Source organism: Acinonyx jubatus, chromosome X, assembly GCF_027475565.1.
Source record: "Acinonyx jubatus isolate Ajub_Pintada_27869175 chromosome X, VMU_Ajub_asm_v1.0, whole genome shotgun sequence".
Lineage (NCBI taxonomy): Eukaryota > Metazoa > Chordata > Mammalia > Carnivora > Felidae > Acinonyx > Acinonyx jubatus.
The window spans coordinates 123,795,778-123,812,357 of NC_069389.1; the positions used below are offsets into that span (position 1 = coordinate 123,795,778).

The following is a 16,580-nucleotide window of genomic DNA, read 5'->3' on the forward strand; positions in this document are numbered from 1 at the left end:
AAAATTAACACTGTTTTATAACATGACCAAAAATAAATATTTTTAAAAGACATGAGTAGTCTTCTTTTTAACTTGAAAAGCAAAGGGAAAGAGCCACATCAGTGAAATGCTCATTGATAATTCAAAATTAACATTTAAATTATTATAAACTATTGACAATATAGGTGCCTAGGTGGCTCGGTTTGTTTAGTGTTAACTTTGGCTCAGGTCATGATCTCATGGTTTGTGAGTTCGAGTTCTGCTGTAAGCACAGAGACCACTTTGGATCCTTGTCTCTCTGCTCCTCCCCCACCCCTCTCTTGCAAAAATAAATAAACATTAAAAAATTTAATAAAACTACTGAAAATAGTGGCAGTGAGGCAGCGATCCTTAAAGGGCATTGCAATTCCCTTTGCCCCATTTATGTGGGACTTCTATGATGAGAATATCGCTGCTGCAACAATATTTAGTATGTGGATGATACGAAGATGTAAAAACCTTTGAGGACCTCTACACTGAAGGTCAATGACTAAGACTGCAATCTGTTGATTAGAGAAGGTCTGGGATGGAAGGGTTCTGGTTCATGTTAACACTCTAGGCATCTCTGCTGCCATTAGAGTTGTTCCTCATTCTGCAAACTCTTTTTGTAAAGGAGCAGATGGAAACATTTTAGTCTTTTCAGGCCGCAAATGGTCTCTGTCCCATAACCTTTGTGTTTGCGACTTTAAACATGTAAAAACCATTCTTAACTCACAGTCCATACAAAAGCAGGTGGTAGTCCAAATCCATGGATGGGCTCCAGCTTACCCATCCCTTTACTAGAACCTAGAACAGTAGTTCCTGAGTAACTGTTAAATGAATGACCTTCATGAGAGTAGTTAATATTGTATCATTATCACTGAATGAGAAAGACTAAAAACAAAAGAACTAGTCATTTAACTCGAGATTCTAGGAAACAAAAAATAAACCAAAAGAGAATTAAAGAGAATTTTAAAAGTTTTGAGCAGAAATTAATTGGAAAACAAACTTCAAGTCTATGTTTTACTTTTTTTTTAATTTATTTTTTTTTAATTTTTTTAATGTTTATTTATTTTTGAGACAGAGAGAGACAGAGCATGAACGGGGGAGGGTCAGAGAGAGAGGGAGACACAGAATCTGAAACAGGCTCCAGGCTCTGAGCCGTCAGCACAGAGCCCAACGCGGGGCTCGAACTCACAGACCGCGAGATCATGACCTGAGCCGAAGTCGGCTGCTCAACTGACTGAGCCACCCAGGCGCCCCTATGTTTTACTTTTTTAATTTTTATTTATTTATTGACAGCATAAGCTTGGGAGGGGTAGAGAGAGGAGAGAGAATCCAAAGCAGGCTCTATGCTGACAGCACGGAGCCCAATGCGGGGCTCAATCCCCTGAACCATGAGACCATGATCTGAGCGGAAACCAAGAGTTGGATGCTTAAGCGACTGAGCCACCCAGGTGCCCAAAGTCTATGTTTGATTTTAAGACCAAGAGTTGATTCTCTGAAAATCAAATAGAATAGACAAACATTTGCCCACTCAGATAAAGGGGAAAAAGAGAGAGATGTGTGCATGTAGATATGGCTCTATGACATAGGCAGGGAGACAGAAGTCTAATGTATACAGTCACAGCAATGAACTACAGGGAATAGAAAATGAGAATATCAATATTCAGATGAGGATTGGAAAAGATAGCCAGGCCACTAAATAAGGCACAAAGCTCTAGTGGCATTTCCACCTAACTTTCATTAAAGACATGATTACTATATTAATTAAACCATTCTACTTTATTTTCAAGTCCATATAACTCTCATGCCAAAACCTGATAAACAGAGCCCTTGAAAAAGGTAAACCAGTTTTATTGATTAGTATAGATAGAAAAATTCTAAATGACGTGTAATCAAATTGCATCCAGCTAAGTTTTAAATGATTATTACACTATGAATGAGAGTGGTTTTCCCAGGGATTTCACAGTGCTGTGCTGGAGCTGTCTAGTCCTGGATTGTGAGAGCCACTTGTGCCCGTCTGTTCCCAACTCTGCATTCAATGCCATTAAATCATCGGCTTGAAATCAGGTCTGATTGGACTGTTACAAATCAGGTATGATAATGAGTATTTATAGCATGGAAATGAGCAAACGCTACAAATCAACACCTTTCCCCCCTAACTGTCCCCCATTTTGCTTCTGAGCCAAGTGATAAACATTTGCCAGCACACCACTGGATGTTAACTGTATTTTGACAATAGGAAAGAGAAGAAATGTGATCATACCAAAGATGGTGAAAAAGCATTTGATGAAATTGTGCAGCCATTGCAAATAAAAAGGAGTGGAAGGAAATTTTTAAATGTGGTAGAAAGTATTTGTTTGAGGGGTGGCTGGGTTGCTCAGTCGGTTAAAGTGACTGTCTCTTGATATTGGCTCTGGTTGTGATCTTGCAGAGCGTGGAGCCTGCTTGGGGTCCTCTCTCTCCCTCTCTCTCTGCCCCTACTCTGCTTGTGCGCTCCTCTCTCTCTCAAAATAAATAAATAAACATTAAAAAAAGTATTTGTTTGAAACAGTGAACATTATGTTAAAGAGTGAAATATGGGATCCATTCACAGTAAAGTCAAGAAAAGATGGGCTTATTTGTTTTACATATATGTCTATATATGTGTCTCTCTGTGTGTGTTTGTGTATATTAATCACAAAAGCATTTAGGGTAATTGCTACTTCTGTTTACCAGGTCCTGCCAGCATAACGTCATCAATGTAATGGGCCAGTGTGGTGTTCTGTGGGATGTCAACACGTTTGGAGTCCCTTGGGTGTATATTATAACAAAGAACAGGAGCCGGCATTGTCCTGAGACATGAACAGTAAAGTTAATACTCCCGATCCTACGTTGTAAGTGCAAATCTATCCTGTTTTTGCTTATCAATGGGAATGAAGGAAAAAGTATGCTCCAGGTCAGTGTCAGGTGCCTGGAGCTGTGTTAATTTGCTCTGGAGAAGATGCCACATCTGGGATTGCAAACTTTTTGTCATCACCACCTGACTAAATTTGTGATGATGTGTCATTTCCTCATGACTCATCTGACTTTTGTAGTGGCCAAACAGGGGCCCTAAGGACACGAGACACTGGCTTGTGAGGCAACAGTTGCAGGTGTAGTCACCAGAAGACTTTTATGCAGAGAAAAGAAAACTGCCTTGGAGGTTGTGGAAAGGTCGCTCCCCAGGCAAGGAGATTCAGGGGCATTTGGAGGCTGGCGGTTCTCAGCCTTATCCATGTGTGTGTAAATCTGCCCACCCAGGTCTCAGAGCTCCCCTTCTTTCCACTTAGCATAAGAGACCCGGTGGGGTTGACCATTCCATGGCAAGTCTGTAATTCATATGCTCAGCCCTTAGACTTGGTCTTAAGTCCGCGTATCTGTCTACAACCACAGGATGTGGCAGTGTCCTCCAGAGCTCCATGGATTTGGCCCAATTCTATATGTACATCCACGGGTGTTCTTCTTTGTGTATATTCATAATGTTTAACATTTAATTTATTTCCTCTACGTATGCCGTAAAAATAAGGGCTATGAAAGGTAGACAGGTCATTCTACAACCAGGCGATGCTATAGTTATCACCATACTGACTAAATGCCCCTGTCAATTTAATCTCCCAGGGTTTTTGTCACCATCTGTATCTCATCCCATAGCATCACTGGTGATACTTGGATGACAGTGGTTTACAGAAAAGACCACAAGTTCCTTACATTCCTCCCACTGAGAAGTGGCGTCTGTCTCTTCCTCTTGAATCTGGATAGATGTGTGACCATCATGCTGTGAGAATCCCAGGCCTCATGGAAAGGCCATACTGAGTTACTTCCCTCAGCAGCCGCAGCTGCAGCCCTAGCTAGGTCAGTCAACACCAATTATCACACATGCAAGTGAAGATGCTTCCAGATGCTTCAAGCCCCCAGCTGTCAAATCTTCCCAGCTGAGGCCCCAGATATTGTGGAGCCCAGACAGCCACCCCTATTGTACCCTGCTAAAAGTCCTGACCCATAGAATCTGTGAACAAAATGGTTTGGCATTAAGTTTTGGGGTGGTTTGCTAGTCAGTGATAGTAACCACACCAGGGAGAGAAGAAAGCCACTGTGAAGGGAGCAGTGACCTTCAGTAGAGAGATAAAGCCAAATCCTCTAAAAGGAGGGCACGAGGAGAATAAATATCATATATGTATGTGTGTGTGTGTGTGTGTGTGTGTGTGTGTGTGTGTATATCAAGTAAACTGTGCACCCAACATGGGGCTCAAACTCACAACCCCAATATCAAGAGCCTGTTGAATGAAGGGTCTTGTGATCACTTCCCAAGGTTTCCCCTGGCCCTTTATGTGGAAGACACAGATCTTTACCTCCATTAGGGTGTTGCCCCCATGAACTCAAGTCTTCAAGCTACCGCCTGCTGGATATTCCACCTGACGGCCCTATTGTCATCTCACACTTAGAATATCCATAAGCAAACTCATAATGTTATCAATCCACTCAGTCCCGAGTCACAGATTTCTGTCAACAGAGCATACCTCTTCATTTGTATTATCTAGGAGATCTTTGATGCTACTATGTTTTTATCCAGACATCCATAATCACTCCTATTGCCCCAAAGTGGAAAAATCTTTTTTGGAGTTAAGTTTGTAGAAGGTAGGAGTGTTTGTCCCATATCTGAAATCTGTCAGAAGCTCTTTAAAACACTCATGCATTCTCTTAAAAGAACTCATGACATACCATTAAGGTCCCAGTGGAATTCCCTCGATAACTCTGCCACTTCTTTCCATCAAGACTATACATGATGATAAACTGAGAGATGTACAGGCTGGACAACTTCTGACGGGCGCCCTGGGTCATGATGCTGTGAATGATCATTGGTGCCAACAGATCCACCTGCCAATTAAAACAACACTTTATCTTAAATGTATGTAGCACCTTCTGAAATTCATTATTGGCTTAAGAAGAATCTACATCAATACAGATATGCTCAATATCACCTTGGACGTGCAGTGAAATAGACGGCAACGTTGGAATGTGGATGTGTGTGGAGCGGGGAGATAAATGATGGGAACAAGAAGGAAAGGGCTTATTGGGTTCTCAGCCTACTTCCTGACACACCAGACCGCTTCCAAATCAATGGGCCTTACTTCCTGTACCTGCATCCCATGTGCTGCACTTAGGGACCCACACAACCTAGTGCTTTGCCTCAGCCTCAGCGTCAGCCTCAGCAAAGCCGATTTCCTCCCCTCTCCCCAGACCAGTCTCCATCCCAACATCACTATCAGTGATAGACCGCTGTCTCTCCTTCAAGTGTTACTTCAGAAACGATTTCTCCTGGTTAGCCTTCCCTGACTTGCCCAGATATATTTAGTGCTCCTTTCTCTATACTTCTGTTTCACTTTGTGTATAAAACTTCATGAGAGCATATTATTGCATTATATTATAAAGCTTTCTTTGCTTATATTCCTTCATTGTTAGACTGTGATCCTTAAGGCAGTGAACCTGTTTGAGTCACCTAACCTCTGTGTGTCTCAATTTCTTTATATGTAGAGTAGGAATAATAATGGTGTTTATCGCAAAGGTTTACCAGAGGATTAAGGGGTTAATACATGTGATGTGCTGAGTTCAGTGCCTGGCACATACTAAACACTTAATAAATGGTAGCTTTTATTTTATTTTTATGTTTTTATTTATTTATTTTGAGGGTGGGATGTGGCAGAGAGAGAGGGAGAGGGAGAGAGAATCCTAAGCAGGCTCCATGCTGACAGACCTGGGGCTTGATCCCATGAACCATGAGATCAGGACCTGAGCCGAAATCAACAATCAGAAGCTCAGGGGCACCTGGGTGGCTCAGTCAGGTGAGCGTCTGACTTCGGCTCAGGTCATGATCTCACGGTTTGTGAGTTTGAGCCCCACATCAGGCTCACTGCTGTTGGTGCAGATTCCGCTTCAGATCCTTTGTACCCTCTCTCTCTGCCCCTCCACCTGCTCATGCTCTGTCTCTTAAAAATAAATAAACATTACAAAAAAAGAAGAATTGGGGCAGGGGGACACCAGGGTGCCTCAGTCGTTTGAGTGACCAACTCTTGGTTTTGGCTCAGGTCATGATCTTGCACTTCATGAGTTTGAGACCCATGTCAGGCTCCACGCTGACAGTGCAGAGTCTGTTGGGGGTTTTCTCTCTCCCTCTCTCTCTCTCTGCCCCTTCCTGGCTGGTGCTCTCTTTGTCTCTCTCTGAAAATAAATAAATAAATAAATAAATAAATAAATAAATAAATAAATAAATGGAAGCTTCACCGACTGAGCCACCCAGGCACCCCTAAATGGTAGCTTTTATATTCTCTCTAGCTGTAGACCTAACCTGGCATCTGGTATAATACTGATTCACAGGAAATGTTTTGGAATGAATGAGTGAATAATGGCAGAGTGGTAAGGAATAATTGGTTCTTTTTGTTTGTTTGTTTTTAAAGAAATTTGTTTGAAGTGAGTAGATGTTTGAATGATAATGTTTATTATTTTTTTAATATATATTTTGAAATTTTATTTAAATCTGAGGCAGTTAATATATCGTGTAGTATTGGTTTCAGGACTGAATTTAGTGACTCATCCCTTACATATGACACCCAGTGATCATCCCAACAAGTGCCCTCCTTAGTACCCACCTCCCATTTAGTCCATCCCCCTACCCACAACTCCTCCAGCAGCCCTCAGTTTGTTCTCTGTATTTAAGAGTCTCTTCTGGTTTGTCTCCCTCTCTGTTTTTATCTTCATTTTGCTTCCCTTCCCCTATGTTCGTCTGTTTTGTTTCTTACATAGGAATGACTGGTTCTTAAAGAAGAGAGCACAGGCTATGCAAGCATTAGAAGGAATTGTGGCATCAGCGCCCTGATAAGCAAGTCCAACTTAACTTCTCACAGATGCCTGGCACACTCAGATTGGACTGTAATGACACTTGAGCTTCATAACTAACTGTCTCCTTCAGTTAAGTGCCATCCATCTATCCATCCATTCATTCAAAGAAGATGTTTTTAGCACTTGTTATGTGCTAAGCACTGTTCTAGGTACTGGAATTGAGCAGGGAACAAGAAAACAAAAGCCCTGCCCTGATGTAACTTACATTTGAGTTAGAGAAACAGACTACATGTTATATAGATGTTTTTGTTTACAGCATCACATAGCAGTAAGTACAGGAGAAGAAGAAGGAGGGCTGCAGGACAGAGAGTGGCACAGTCTTCAGAAGCTATAGCACTATCTGCGCCCTGATTAGAAGATACTTTCAATTGAAGACACTTTAGTTTTACTCTTTGTGTCGGGGCATAAACAACTGTAAGTACGAGGGGCAAAACTCATGACTTTTGTTGAATTGAGTTGTACTGTTTTCTATGTTGTGTATGCGAGGTCTCTTTTGGACCACTGACTATTGCACTTTCTAGCAGTTGTAAGAAAGCCTTGCCAGCCACCCTTTCCACCTGCGTTCTGCAACTGATGAATTCTTGGCAAACCGCCAGTCTCATCTACTTCACTTTCTTGTGCTTCTTCTCTATTATAATTGGAATCTCAGAGCGACTTGGCATTTACAGAGTCAACATCTTCACCTATGTATCCAGCCATGTATTTGAGTGTGACAACAGGACACACCTCTGTATGAGGGAGTAAGCAAAGCAGTAATGAGTCACCGGGTGCACAAATACAAACATGGCAGCTAGACATCTCTGACTGCCAGCCTGGCTCCCTAGAACCATTTCTTTTTCTTTCTTTCTTTCTTTCTTTCTTTCTTTCTTTCTTTCTTTCTTTCTTTCTTTCTTTCTCTCTCTCTCTCTCTCTTTCTTTCTTTCTTTCTTTCTTTCTTTCTTTCTTTCTTTCGTAAGTGAACATAACTTTTTATTTCCCTTGGATATTTATTACATAAAGTCACCAGATCATGAAAATGTGTATCTGGGCTTCAGTAGAATATGACGGCAAAAACAAAACAAAACAAAACAAAACAAAAAACAAAACCTTCAAGATGAGGTGATTTAATACAGATTGGATGGTAATACAATTAAGTGAGGATTTGTGGTTCAATTACCATAAGCAAACCATGGCAGTTAACAGATGCTTATCAACCTGAAGGGAGCATTCTAGAAACAGTATAGTATAATGATTACAAATTAGGCCTCTGGAGCCCAACTATCAGGGTTTGAATTTTGGCTCAACCACTTACTGGCTGTGACTGGGCAAGTTATTTAACTTTGTTTGAGCTTTCTTAGCTGAAATGACAATGATAATGACAGGTGTGGTAGGGATTTACTAGCTTGATTTGTTTAAAGCACCCAGTAAGGAAGCCCTGTGTATATCAATATTTTGATCATGAATTTGCTAAAGCATAAAAAAGTGTATTGATCAAGTCAGTAAATTATGTGAAACTGGAAAGACTAAGACAGTCTTTGGGAGACAGAAGCTTGGCAAGCTGTAACAACTGGCCAAATCTAAGTGGAAACGTAATGCTGTGTATTACTCAAGTTCTTGGCTGGGCACAGAAAAGACACTCCAGTTACTAGTCCTGGGAGGTCATGTGCAGTTAGGGAGATAGAATTCCCCAAATGGAAATGAGAATGCTGTTCCAATAAATAGATAAGTCAATGGAACACCACATGCAGGGCACCCAAACGGATGATGGTATCCACTACCCAGGGATACATGTCGGGTTGAAAGTGATAACCGCGGAAATACAGGGTGAAAACATGTGGTTTGGCCGCCTCACAAAGAAACAGACATACTTAGGAATCAGTGAGCGCCAGTTCAGGCTGAGCCACAACTGGCCGTGCTGACGACCAATGAGCCACTGTGACATTGAGAGATGTGCTCTTTCCAGGTCTCACTGGTGTACCACTTTATCTCTCCCCAATCCCTATTTAGTATTTTAATCTCAAGAAAACAGGAGCAGATGCTGTCTTGCAGCAAAGGAGGGAAATGTATAGGTAATGGCGTCGGTCAGCTCAGAAGTCAGCAGCACGAGGACCCGATGTGGGGAGACAAGGTGGCGGGGCGTGTGTGCATTCCCCGCTTCGGGCTGTAAGTTCCGGACATGGAGGCGCATTAGAGGGTTGAAAACAAAGCTGGAAGCAGTCATGTTTTCTCCCTTTCCCTGGGTGGGCTCTAGAAGGAAGCTACGCTTGTGGTTAGGCAGAGGGCGGAGTTGGCATGAGTTCCTATATGTGTGCCCTTGAAGGGTCACAGTTCCGACTTAGTACATGCTCATTTGGTAGCATTTTTAGCTATGTTGGATCACATATATCATTAAAATGAATTTCAGATGTTTCTTTTTAAATGTGGCTACTGGGAAATGTTGACTGACACCCATGGTTGCATTTGTGGTTCCAAGTGTGTTTCTACTGGGCAGTGTGGCTCTAGAGGAAATGGGGAGTGAGCAGATCTGAAAGACTTTGTCATTTGAAAAGAAACTGAATGACCCTAAAGACGCTGTTTCAGTCACCGGTTCCGTTTGTTTCCCATATTGGACTAACATATCAGCATACTCAATTCCATTCCCAAATCATTATTCCTCATTGTCTTTGTACAAATCCTAAGCCACTGTGTTCTTTCCTGGTCTGTTACTTGGAGTTTGACGACAATGACTACGGCTTAAAGCAGATGTGTAACGTTTTGAGCTTGCAAGAGAACACACGACATGATTGAACACAAGGTACTTTCTAACCTTGATCCAGGAAATGGGGTCCTTGGTGCTCCAGGCATTGATTGATCCAGAATAGTGAAGTCTGGCCAGCTTTGGGGCCCACTGTCCTTTGCCCAAGAAAGGGGAGAGAGATTAGATTCAGCTGGGTTGGTCCTAGACACTTAGGAAATAAACTTTCTCTCTTGAGAAAGGGTACACCTAGCTGTGGAGAAGATAAAGGCATAAAACATAGTAGGATTTTATTTTCTAAACTTAATAATTTTGTTTATTAGTACCTCTAATTAGCTGACACTGGAATGTGTTACCAGTACTATAGAATAATATCATTATTTCTTTATTACAAAATGTATGTTCCTGGTAGCAAAGTTAGAAAATGAAAAATAAAAATAAGACACAGGGGCTCCTGGGGGGCTCAGTCGGTTAACCGTCCGACTTCAGCTCAGGTCATGATGTCACCACTGGCGAGTTCGAGCCCCACATCGGGCTCTGTGGTGACAGCTTGGAGCCTGGAGACTGCTTTGGATTCTGTGTCCCCCTCTCTCTCTGCCCCTCCCCTTCTGGAGCTCTGTCTCTCTGTCTCTCAAATATAAATAAATGTTAAAAAATTAAAAAAAAATAAGACATAAATAAAAATAAAAGTGAAAAAAGTATCCATTTATGCAGAGAAAAATAATACAATTATGCAGAGAAAAACAATACTATTTTGGTATATCACTCTCAAGCTTCATTTTCAAAGGGCATTTTGCTCCCTCTAAAACAGGGATTGACAAACTTTTTTCTGTAAATGGCCAGATAGTAAATAATTTAGGCTTTGCAGATCATCTGGTCTCTGTTTCAGCTATGTAACTGCTGTTGTAGACAATTATAAGTGAGTGGGTGTGGTGTATGTACCCATAGAAGATTTTATTTACAGACACTGAAATTTGAGTTTCATATAACTTTCACATGTGATGATACAGTCTTCTTTTGTTCTCTCCCAATCATTTAAAAATAGAAAAATAATTCTTAGGAACACTTGGGTGGTGCAGTCATTACACATCCAACTTCAGCTCATGTCATAATCTCACAGTTTGTGAGTTTGAACCCCGCATTGGGCTCTGTGCTGACAGCTGACAGCCTGGAGCCTGCTTCAAATTCTGTGTCTTCCTCTCTCTCTGCCCCTCCCCTTCTCGCACACTGTCTCTCTTTCTCTCTCTCTCTTTCAAAAATAAATAAACATTTAAAAATAAAATAGAGTTCACACTTAAAAAAAAAGAAAGAGAGGCATTTATGGAGCAGAATTAACAGAAGTAAAAAAGATCTAATCAGTGCAGTTCTTGTAGACAAAAAATGGTATTTACCATACTGTCCTGAAGCTGTGATCTGGAAATCTCTAATGCGTCCAGAAGCCATTCCCAGTGGAATCTGACACTCTGAAATCAAAGTGGAGGAACACAACAGCTAGACATACAGAAAATGTAGCTTCACAGATGCAAGTCAATGAAAACGGGAGAACACCAACAAATGGTCATATTTTTATTGTTCACGATGTGCCAAGAACTATATTAAATGTTTATTGTACTCTCTGTCTCATTTAATTCACTCCAATAGCTAGGTGCCACAAGTATCCGTGCCCTGCAGCTGAGGAACGCAATGGCTCTCTTACTTGCTTAGAGTTAAATATCAAACTCTTCCAGGTGATATTTGTAAGTTATCTTTGATAACTGAACCAAAATTAAGTTTCCCAATTTGTTCTTGGAGCTTCACTGAGTTGCGAAAATGAAGATATTTTTAGCACTGGTTTGTTGTATATTTACAGCTTCGGGTTCAAAATGTTCGAAGCTTCAACCATATCTGCCCTTCTCTGGGGACTCTGATCATTTGTACCAGCAATATTCACTTTAGATTTGGAAATGACCATAAGCTTGCATTGATTTCTTGACAAAGGCAAGCATTGGAGGAAGGAGGAAAGCTGTATGGAAGTAGGCTGAGGCGGGGCGCCCAGGGTGGGGCGACGCTCAGCCGGTTGACACTCTGACTCCTGATTTTGGCTCAGGTCACGATCCCCGGGTCTTGACACTGACCCCTGCGTTGGGCTCCACACTCAGTGTGGAGCCTACCTGAGATTCTCTCTGTCTCTCTGCCTCTGTCTCTGTCTCTGTCTCTCCCCCTCTCCCCCATTTGTGTGCTCTATTTCTCCCTAAAAAAAAACGAGAAGCGGGCTGACTAGGAAGGGGGCGTCTGCGCACAGCGCTACTCACTCGGGCTGTATACCAGAAAGAGAGTGCTCATCCCAGCTTGCAGGTGTTCACCAATTAGGCATTCTATCCGCCAAATTCCAACTTTGGATGGTAGCATTTCCACTGTCTCAAAAACACCTTATCAAAAACAAAAGGAACAAAAATGATTTCTTTTTGCTAAAAAAAAAAAAAAAAAGACTGGCAGATGCATTGGTTTATGCAGAATATCAAAGGAGATCTACCTAAGTCAGTTCTATCACCCTCGGACCCTCAAACCCAAATTGCTCGCTATGTGAGCCCTACAGTTTGGAGGCACCGGGGATTGAGTCATGGCAGCCCCCACCCTGGGAAATAGGAGAGACAGGGTGGTGGCAGCCTTTGCTGGTGCAGACAGGAGAAAGCCACTGCACTCTCAGGGTTTTCCAGAGACAAAGGTTTATTTCCCATTGGGCACATGTGAGCTCCCTGGGACAGGGAGGCCTGGGCAAGGTCCTCATGGATCTGGTCCACTAGGGCCACCTTGAGGCTAAAGTAACCTGGCAGCAAGAAGCTAGAGGTGAAGGCTGAGGGGCTGAGGAATGAGTCACAAGCGGCCAACTAGGATAAAGGTGCCCTTTAAGGTGCCAACTAGGATAAGGGTGCCGTAAGTTTACCCTTTCCATGCTGGAGTTGAAAGCAGCTGCCAGGGTTGGGAGCAGGGGGACACACAATAAACACAAGGTAGAGGAAGAAATGTGCCTCCCTTTCCCAATGTAGGTATCTCGGAGTGGACACTGCTGCTTTGTACTTGAACTGTATTTGTGATGTAAAGTGACTGCAGGAATGTTTATTATGCAAGAGTGAGCAGAGAGGCGCCTGGGTGGCTCAGTCAGTTAAGCGTCCAACTCTTGATTTCAGCTCAGGTCATGACCTCACAGTTCATGAGATCGAGCGCCACATGGGGCTCTGTGCTTGGGATTCTCTGTCCCTCTCTCTCTGCCCTTCCTCTGCTTGTGCTCTCTCTTTCTCTCAAAAATAAATTAAAAAGAAAACAGTGAGCAGAAAAGTCATTGAACTTATTGGAAGTTTTACACAAGAACGGGGGAAGTTCATTCCCATGATGAAAGCTGATCAACATTATGAGTACTGCTTAATCGATATACTGGTTATATACATAAACAAATCACTCTATGGATAACTGCTAGTGCCGTGTGGGATCTCAGATGGGGAAAATAATCTCCTTTTCCTAGTAAAGTGCTGCAACATGAATTATTCCTGCTTTCTGTTCTGTTTCTTTTAGAGCACATTATCTGTATCTGAAATTATCATGCTCATTTGCTAAATTATTTAGTATGTCTCTATAGAGTAAAGTGAGTTGAAGAAGTAAGTTACCTGAGATCAGGGAGTGTGTGTCCTCTGTCCTTGGATTGCTCTCCCAGTGCCCGGACCATTTGAGTGGAACAATAGGTACAGTAGTCAGAAAGAGCACAAACTAACTCATACCTGGATACAGGTTGTAGACTGCCATCTTATATTCCTCTTTTTTCCGTACAGTGAACACCTGCCCACTGAAATGAATAGAATGAATGTTTTCATTGCTCCCCATGCTGAGCAGATACCATCGGATCTTTTGATCCTGAGCCACTACCAGGCCGGGTAGTGTGTCCATCACATAGCCGTTGATTGCTGGAGGAGAACACGAAGAAGGCTGTTAAAACCTATTCTCGCGGCACCTGTGTGGCTCACTCAGTTTAGCGTCGGACTTCGGCTCAGGTCATGATCTCATGGTTCGTGGGTTTGAGCTCCACGTCGGGCTCTGTGCTGACAGCTCAGAGCCTGGAGCCTGCTTCGGATTCTGCATCTCCCTCTCTCTCTGCCCCTCCCCTGCTCATGCTCTCTTTCTCAAAAATAAATAAACATTAAAGTAAGTTAAAAAGATCTATTCTAGAAGTTTCTTTCCCTCTACTCCAGTAAAAAATATTGATTCCTGTGAGGATTCCACTCCCATACATACACTCCCAATTCATATACTGTGGAAACATCAGGCTCACGTCTCATCCGTTGTAGTGCTTTTCACACGGAGTAATATTTGGGTGTGGGATGCATTACCGTGGAAGCGGTACTTTTCTTTAAAAGTGGGATCCTCCTTCTGGATACTGCAGGGGGCTCTACAGCTCCTTTCCATGTTTTCCGTGAAGTACCAGCTCTTAGTCTCATCAAAAATGGTGAAAAACAGAGCAAACTCCTGCACTGTCACTTGTCTCCCGTGAGCGGGGCTCAGTGTGTTACTGCGGCAGATCAGAAGGGGTCCAATCAAGCCTGAGTGCACGTCTTTTTCCTGAGAGAGAAAACATCAATCCTCCTTAGTAGATCCCAGAGTGATACCTCTCAAACACAAATATGATGGCACCTCCCTATTTAAAGCTTTCCATTAAACTTAGGGTAAATACCAAAATTCTTGGCAGATAACACAAAGCCCATTCCTTTTAAACCAGTAAGCAGCAGGCACAGTACACACTTACTTACCAAATCAACATCAGAAAAATAAGCCCAAGCCTTGCAGTCAAACTCATCTTCAGTGGGTGCCATCTGATGTTGTACTTTCCAGAAGTAAACTCTGGTTTCATTAGGGTTGACAAACTTTTTTCTAGGTTCTGCTCCTTGCCTCTGATCTTCCTCATAAGAAATCAGGCTAGAATAGAAGGAGTAGGGACGAGAAGCCTGGTTTTTGAAAGTTACCTGCAGAGAAAAGAAGTGAATACAAATTTTAAAAAAGAATTCAAGTGTCATGTTTTAGGATCTTATAAAGTTCTTCGCTTAGGGTTTACGTCTCTAATAGTAATGCCTATTTTTGGCTTTTCCCAAATTTTAATACCCAAAGGAAGTGGTACAGAGGATGGATGTTATTAGAACCCAAAAGGAAGGATCTATAGAGGAAAGTGGGGAAGTTTTGAATTCTAAAATCTTTAAAGCATGAATTGAAAGTTGCAAAAGAGAAAATTCCTAAATACTTAAAAGCAATCTGAAGTGAAAGGGAAAATATCACACCAGGGGTTTTAAGAGACCATAAGCCCAGGAATTGAATCATATGGTTCTTATGACAAATTCTAAGGTGAATGCATATGATCCTTAAAAAAGACTTCAGTTGTTTAAAAGTTAGACATGCTTCATATGACATATGGAAGCTAAAATCAGAATCAAGACAGAAAAAAAATTCACTTGCAATCTCATAATCTTAGGTCCTTCTACATCCTTAATGTAAACACTCAATTGGACCAATGGATGACTATTTTTGGAAAAGAATAAAACTACTTTAATTTTTGGCTCACACATGTATCAAAATAACTTCTAGTCTACAGGAATTACTGATGGAGTAAAAGGTTAAATGTTAAGAAATTAAACTGTAAAATAAAGTTGAAGAAAGTGTGATTTTAAGAAAAACAATCTTTGTATAGGGAAGGATTTTTATTTATTTATTTTAATGTTTGTTTTTTGGGGGGAGAGAGAGACACAGAGAGAGAGAAACAGAGTGTGAGTGGGGGAGGGGCAGAGAGAGCGGGAGACACAGAATTCGAAGCAGGCTCCAGGCTCTGAGCTGCCAGCACAGAGTCCGACACGGGGCTCAAACTCACGGACCATGAGATCATGACCTGAGCCGAAGTCCGACGCTCAACCGACTGAGCCATGCAGGTACCTCAAGGGAAGGATTTTTATAAACATAAAAGCTATGTAAGTGTCATAAAGGAAAGATTTATGGGTTACTGCCTAAAAATTCAAACCTGTTTTATTTAAAAAACCACTATATATAAAATTAAAAGACAACAAACTTGGAAAAATATATAACATATATGGTAATATAAATTGATAAGAAAAGCACTCCCTCCAAAAAATGTCAAATGGGCAAAGAACATTAACAGATAATGAATGTTTCTCTACATTGCTCTTCCAGAATTTTGTCCTGGTAAACGGTTGTGATTACAGCATTACTGAACTGTTGAAAAAATATCAAACTATTTAAAAGGTGGTTCAAAGTATATGGCTAAGTAAACCATACATTCACATAATAGACTACTATGCCATCATTAAACAAAAGTATTTAGAGAGTCTTTTTAATGACATGAGAAATACTTACCACATGATATTTAGTCAAAAGAAGTAGAATTATACATTGTATAATTCTGAACGCATAAAGAGAAGGATACATAAGACAGAGATAACATACACCAAAATGGTAGTTAGGGATTATTTTTCAACTTCTTTATTTTCTATACTTTGAAATTTTTCAAAAGTGAGAATACATTATTTTTAAAAATTTTTTTATTTATTTTTGAGAGAGAGCATGAGCAGGGGAGGGACAGAGAGGGTGACAGAGGATCTGAAGCAGGCTCTGTGCTGTCAGCAGCAAGCCCGATGTGGGGCTCAAATTCATGAACCATGAGATCAGGACCTGAGCTGAAGTCGGCCGCTCAACTGACTGAGCCACCCAGGTGCCGAGAATACATTAGTTTTTAATTTTTAATTTTTTTAGTTTATTTATTTATTTTGAGAGAGACACAGACAGTTCGAGTGGGGGAGTGGCAGAGAGAGAGAGAGAGAGAGAGAGAGAGAGAATCCGTAACAGTCTCTGTGCTATCAGTGCAGAGCCCAATGTGGGGCTCAAACTCACAAAACTGTGAGATCATGACCTGAGCCAAAACCAAGAG

The 16,580-nt window shown here is 41.6% G+C and overlaps 1 protein-coding gene and 1 long non-coding RNA gene across 3 annotated transcripts in view; one reads left to right on the top strand and one right to left on the bottom strand.

Moving 5' to 3' along the window:
* Positions 1-16,580, bottom strand: part of F8 (coagulation factor VIII) — a 127,110-nt gene that overhangs the window by 18,438 nt on the left and 92,092 nt on the right. The window contains exons 16-23 of one of the 2 annotated variants that reach the window (XM_053201904.1): positions 14,404-14,616; positions 13,987-14,215; positions 13,381-13,563; positions 11,920-12,036; positions 11,020-11,091; positions 9,701-9,786; positions 4,741-4,896; positions 1,832-2,081 (exon numbers count right to left, since the gene is read on the bottom strand). In XM_053201904.1, the coding sequence (XP_053057879.1) occupies positions 2,067-2,081; positions 4,741-4,896; positions 9,701-9,786; positions 11,020-11,091; positions 11,920-12,036; positions 13,381-13,563; positions 13,987-14,215; positions 14,404-14,616 (1,071 nt within the window). In that variant the 3' untranslated portion in view covers positions 1,832-2,066. Of the gene's footprint in view, positions 1-1,831; positions 2,082-4,740; positions 4,897-9,700; positions 9,787-11,019; positions 11,092-11,919; positions 12,037-13,380; positions 13,564-13,986; positions 14,216-14,403; positions 14,617-16,580 lie in introns of those variants that run through there. The other variant, XM_027053179.2, reaches the window with a different exon arrangement.
* Positions 1,977-7,798, top strand: LOC128311494 (uncharacterized). Its single transcript, XR_008289938.1, has 3 exons — positions 1,977-2,876; positions 6,820-6,984; positions 7,172-7,798. It is a non-coding gene; the product is annotated as an uncharacterized LOC128311494 (long non-coding RNA).